The sequence below is a fragment of the Lupinus angustifolius genome, chromosome LG10, assembly GCF_001865875.1.
Source record: "Lupinus angustifolius cultivar Tanjil chromosome LG10, LupAngTanjil_v1.0, whole genome shotgun sequence".
In the NCBI taxonomy this organism is placed as follows: domain Eukaryota; kingdom Viridiplantae; phylum Streptophyta; class Magnoliopsida; order Fabales; family Fabaceae; genus Lupinus; species Lupinus angustifolius.
In genome coordinates, this window is record NC_032018.1 from 4,317,314 (window position 1) to 4,323,894 (window position 6,581).

At 34.5% G+C, this 6,581-nt stretch overlaps 1 protein-coding gene across 1 annotated transcript; it reads right to left on the reverse strand.

Moving 5' to 3' along the window:
- Positions 3,824-4,701, reverse strand: LOC109358407 (auxin-responsive protein SAUR50-like). Its single transcript, XM_019602610.1, has one exon. It carries the CDS (start codon positions 4,563-4,565, stop codon positions 4,110-4,112), a length of 456 nt encoding a protein of 151 aa, XP_019458155.1. The 5' UTR covers positions 4,566-4,701; the 3' UTR covers positions 3,824-4,109.

Below are 6,581 nucleotides of genomic sequence, written 5' to 3' on the forward strand. Positions count from 1 at the left end.
CTAACCTCAAGTTTTTTTTGGGTGAGTCTAAATTTTTAGAGTGGGGAGGTCATCGTCATTTCATGAGGGAATTTTTTTTGATAATATTAAATGTTTCATAAATGGTGACAAGATAGTTTCTTTTAACTAGAGAAGGAGAAACACCTAACAAAATTCATAATCTACTCTTAAGTCTGAACCAATAAGGTCAAGCCTGGTTTATAGGCACTAATTGAGTTCCTTAATTATGATATGATGATGTTGGAATCCTAGTGTATAATAAGTAAGTTATTAATTTAATGACGTAAAATTCACTTTCACGATTCTAAATAAAAAATTAGTCGTTGATGGGAAGAAAATTTGAATAATAGCTTGCCATTTGAAGGGTTAACCAAGGCTTTTTTTCAATTTTTGTTACAAGTTGAAATTCATCTTAGCCTTCCCGAACACATTTTTTGAAGTGCAAATGAACATGCCCCAAGCTTATAGAGTTGAAAATTGAATGACAGTTGATATAAGAATCTAATTTCATTTCTGGTTATGGATGTAGACCTTGATGGTTAGAAATTGGAGTGCTCACAGTTGATTTGGGTAGCTAATACTGATAAAGATTACATATCCTAAACTGTGTCTCATTTTCTGCTTTGGACCAATCAAAATATTATGTTTTTGTTTTATATTTTTTATTATTCATATGATAATATTTAATTTGATTAGTCTGAGATAGAAAATGAAATACAGATTAAGATATGTGATATTTGTACCACCATCACATTCAAAGATCCATATATTAGGTGAGGTTTAGTCTTCCTAGCTATAGCCGAAAAGCTAACACGGTCATGGATTTATCTTTTTCTTTTCTTTCTACGTCCTGTTGTATTCTGGAAAATATGTGATAAGGATCTCCACTTTCCACTACTAATGTTTCTCATTTTTTCCAGAATTGATTTTCTCCACTCTCAGAAAAAATGTCAAATCCGTGAAAATGTTAAGCACTAGTTTGTGCTTAAAAGTCGGAGTAGATTGTTAAAAGATGATATGATTGTGACACTAATGATATTCTGTGGGGTTGGATTATATATTGTCAAATACTTAGAATGAACACGATACCTCGAACATGCATGGTGGGATACCCATGTAAAAATTACAAAAGCATGGAGTAAAGATTACTCCCTCCCTTCATTATGTAATGAAGATTTCCAAATAATAATCATCCTCCATAATATTTGACCCAACTAAACAATGGATTAGTCCAAAATTGAAGAATATGTGCAACCAACGGAAACCACACAATAAATAAATAAATATATATATATATATATAAAAGGAGGGATTCGTTTAAATACAACTTATACATTCAATCTCAACAATTGATCTTTTAAATCCAACAGACTAAATAGGAGTGTACATTTGTCGTCTCACACTTAGTGTCACTCCATATGTCATGACCTTGTGATTGGTTGAAAAAAGTATATTTAAGTTAAAATTTAAATTTGAAGTAATTTTCTGACTAATCACAAAGTCATGGCACATGGAATAACACTAAATGTCTGACAACAGATGAGCACTCCCAAATAGGTGAGTGAAATAATTGATGAGAGAGAAAAAGAAGAATCTTAGATAACATTAGTTTCATTCATTTGGTCTGTTAAATTTAAAAAATCAATGGCTAGATTTAGTGTAATTAGTGTAATTTAACTTGAATGTAAACGAATTTCTCCTTAAGTTTATGGTCTATCACTATATCCTCATATTAGACTCTACTGAGAAATTACGACATATGAAATACGTGGCAAAACAAATATTTACGAGTAGGAATTTTATATCCTTAAAATTTTAATTTTGACTAAATAAAAATTGTGAAATACTCTCTCACATCTTCTTCCACAGTCCACACTGCTGCCTTACCCACTTCTTCTCCACTTGTGAAATCGTGGCCCTTTAATTACATTAATATATGTGTTTATGTAGGACAAAGAGTATATCATAGTTGTTCAATCTATTGGACACTCTCATCTCTCTTATTACCAACACAATGAATAAATATATCCACAAGTCGCCACGCCTCTTTAATTATCCATGACAGCCTAGTCCAGTGATATTGAACGTCATGTATTGTTGTTCTATTGTTATTAAGCAATAACAAACTATTCCAACTTTGCTTTATGAATTGTAAGTTTGGAACATACCCCTAATAAATTTCATCCTTGTGGTAGGATTATCATCTTAATTATGCATGTCTATTATTAATGATTATTTTATTTCTCTAAAGGCGAGTATGTTTTTATATAAAGTGACAAAGTAATTATGTATCCATTTAACAATTTGAGATCTCTATTCATGTTATCAAATGAAGTTTGAATACAATTTTATTTACTCATTTTAAAATTAAACTCCTTTTATAATACTGTTTTTCCAAGATATAATTGTGTTGCTTATTATACATACCTGAAGTAACTTAATTAGCATATATTAGCAAAATGTTAATGTTTTAAACATTGAGGGAAAACCACTCTACCAAATAAAAAATACATTCCGGTAATATTTAGATGATTTTGTTGACACTGGCTTTTACCGTTGAGTTTAAGAGACCAGAAAAAGTTATCTTGGATTGAGGAAGTAATTGGGTGGATTTTTAATCTACTTAATATTATTACATTTTCCTATAAAGGATAACTACTTTAAATTTCCTTAAGCTCAACCCTTAATATCCCTAAGACTTGAAATAACAAATTCTATATCATAATGAAAATATGTTTGTAGAGTACTAGAGTTTCATTCATCAAGTTTGAAGAGGTGACTGTGTACCCAAAATTAACAAGTAAAAAAGGTTGGAACATGGGACAAATTGGAATCAGGTGGAAACTGAGTAAGTGAGAGGAAAGATGACTTTGCTTTGGTTTGCTTTCACATGGGTTGGTGTCATCATAACTCCCACAACTGCTATCATGATTGCAACGTCCACACAAACAAACAACCATATCATATATTTAATTCAACAAAACAAGGATACCAGCAAAGAAAATGTTTTTTTACCACATTTTGCAACAAAGTATGGAATAATAAGGTGTTACTCGATGTTGACGTGAGTAGGAATGACAAATGAAGAAAAAAAGTATCTAATGTACTCATCAATTTAAAAAAATATATTAAACATTGTACTCTATCTTTATAATTTTATTTCACTTTTAATGAAACCCATAACGGAAAACTACAGCAGCGCCTAAGAATGCAGAAACATAAATATAAAATAGCAGAATATTAAAATTAGTACCTTTATATTTTATTATAACTATCTATCACTAGGTAAAGAATTACTTCTTTTCTAGGTGCATAGTAAATGTGACTTTTAGGAATTAAATATAGATATTTGATTTTATAAACTATATTTACTAGGGTCTAGCCTTACATTATTTGACCAACTTTATGTAAGATAAATAAAAACATTGATTAAGAAACTAAAGAGGAAAGTAACTCAGAACTCAGAAGCGTTGTATAAGAAGGCAAATATATTGATTATCGAACAAGGAGAAATTTCAAATTTCTAAATACACTTTCATTTCCATTCATCATATGAATAAAAAATGAATACATAATAGTTTACAAAAGTTCCCAAACTCTTCGAGTCGAGAGACTCATAGTCACCTTGAAAATATTGAATTCTCAACTCACCAATCCGAACCCGGGACGACTCGGTGGAAAATCCTCTACCACCCTTGTGCCATCTCCTCAACCTTCCTCGGAGTTTTGCACCAACGGTTATGTCTATGTTTTTTTCTACATACCCCACTACATTTATATTTTGAAGTGCTTCTATCATATACCACTCAATTTTTGTTGTTGCTGAGTTTACTCTGGACCAATTTGCATGCACCTTAATAATTTACCTCTTAAATATCACCAAATAGTAAATATCCAATGGTCCAATATAAAATGAAAAAGCACCTTAAAATCTCTCATACGATGGGGTAAAAGTGAAACCCACAATTTACCTTTCTATTTGGTGGGTGGGGAAGTATCAATTTCTCTTTGAGCCGTTGAAAAATTATCTAGTCATTTCTGAAATGGACATAGATCACATCTCTCCAACGTTGCTAAATGACTAGAACCGGTCCGATCCGGTTCGGAAACTACCAAATAGTTTTGTCAGTTAAACCGGGGAGCAGCGGTCGAGTTTCGGGCCAGAAATCAAGGTTTCTCCTTACACCCAAGTGGCAATACCTCTGAAAATCCTCAATCTCAACATTAAAAAACCGGTTCGAATTCTTTCCCGGTTCGGACCGGGAAATGAACCGGATAATCTCTTCGAACACTTCTTCGTCGCAGGGAATAGCCAACGGTCCATGGTTGGAGAAACCGTACTCTTCCTCCGCTTGCAATAGAAGCTTCTTGAATACGGGGTGGTTCAGGTACGTGGTGGGCACAACGAATCTGGTGTAGCTGCTACCAACACAGATTGCCACGTGTCCTGATGGCACATCGGACGGTGCACGATTGACCGATGACATGCGTGCCTTGTTTCGCCACCGGCGTAGCATCTGACGGATCTGGACAATGTGGCGGATTGTGCTGCATCTGGTTGCCATTGTTACTGTTTTCGCTTGTTGTTGTTGTTGGAAGGTGTTGTGAGGAGAGATAAGTAAAGAGTGAGAAAAGAGAGAAGAAAAAGGGTGATTGGGGATTTTAGAGAGAGTGAGAGCTTCATAATTTATAGAGGGAATTGCCCACGGATGTTGCAACTTACTACATCAGTTCTAATTTTTTATATATTTGCTAGATGAGAAAAAATTGTATATACCGACGGTGTAAAAGTTTTTCACACCGTCACTTTATTATCTGTTAAAATTAGAAAGATTTTGTAATTCAGTTTTTCTGTTTTTAGAAACTTTCATTTTCTAGCTTGTTAGTTAGTTTGTTTGTTGCTATATAAGGAAGGTTGTTTGATGAATGAGATGATTGATTCATAATACACATTGATAAACTCTTCTTACATTTTACACTCTCTTTTCAATATATTCATTCAATCACTATCTCTTCTTTCCTGTTCTTCTTTCTGCTTTCTTATATCTTCTTCTTCTGCAACATACACCAAGTGTATTGTAACAGTGGTATCTAGAGCTATCGTTTCTTTGATCTTGGTTCTGTGGTAAGAAGGAAGAAGGAGATTTACAAATGGCAAGTAATAGCGGATTCACAATGGTTCTACCAACTCTAAATGGAAAGAACTATGAAAGATGGCAAGTGCAAATGAAAGTTCTCTTTGGATATCAAGAAGTCCTTGATGTAGTGCAAGATGGATTTCAAGCAGTGGGAGATGAAGCCACTGAAGTTCAGAGATCTTTATTCAGAGAATGCACGAAGAGAGATTGCAAAGCTCTGGCAATGATCCATCAGTGTGTAGATGACTCTAACTTTGAGAAGATTGCACACTCCAAGACATCAAAAGAAGCTTGGGATATCCTTGGAAGATGCTATGCTGGAGCAGAGAAGGTAAAGAAGGTGAAATTGCAGACATTGAGGAGAGAATATGAGCTTCTACAAATGAAGGATGAAGACACCATTGTTGATTACTTCACTAAACTCAGAACCCTTACTAATCTAATGAATGGATGTGGTGAGATTATGAAGGATCAATTAATAGTTGAAAAGGTGTTGAGGACTTTGAACCCCAAGTTTGATCACATTGTTGTGGCAATTGAGGAGTCAAAGAATCTTGAGGACATCAAGATTGAGGAATTGCAGAGCTCATTGGAAGCTCATGAGCAAAGAATCAAGGAGAGAAGTCTAGACAGAGATCCAGAACAAGCTTTGCAAGCCAGATTCAATAAGAAGTTCACGAGCCAAGGCAATTTTCAGAGGAAAATGAGAGGCAAGTGGAAGGGTGAGAAAGATAGGGGTCATGAGGGTTCTAGACAAGAACCTGGTTCTAGTTCTTCACAAAGAATCAGTGTGAATGATCAAGCTTTGAAGAGAAACAAAAAGAAGCTAGATAAGAAGAAGATTCAGTGTTTCAGATGCAAGATCTTTGGGCACTATGCTTCTGAGTGCAGAAGCAGACTTGTCAATGGAGGAGGAGATGTTGAGGCTAAATTAGCCCAAGAAAATGAATCTGATGAAGATCAGGTTCTCCTCATGGTAACAACAGAGAAGGACAACACAAAGGATGATTGTTGGTACCTAGACACAGGGTGCTCCAATCATATGACAGGCCACAAGGAATGGTTTGTATCTCTGGATGAAACTACTAAGAGCAAAGTTAAGTTTGCAGATCATAGTTGCATTGAAGCTGAAGGAATAGGTGACATTTCAATTCAAAGAAGGGATGGAAATCATTCCTGCATTCAGAATGTACTATTTGTTCCCAAGATGAGAAGTAACTTGTTGAGTCTTGGACAGCTTACACTATGCTCATGGAAGATAGAAAGTTGAAAGTGTTTGATGGAAATAAGAATCTAATCTTGAAGGTTCCACTTTCAACAAACAGAACCTTCAAGATTGGGATTCAGGTTGATACTCAAGAGTGTATGTTGTCCAAAACAGATCATGAGAGTTGAGTTTGGCATCAAAGATTTGGACATTTGAGTTTCCAAGGTCTTGATCTC

Bases quoted from the DNA above. Each gene is read 5' to 3' on its own strand.
- LOC109358407 (XM_019602610.1), bottom strand. From the start codon at position 4,565: ATGGCAACCAGATGCAGCACAATCCGCCACATTGTCCAGATCCGTCAG.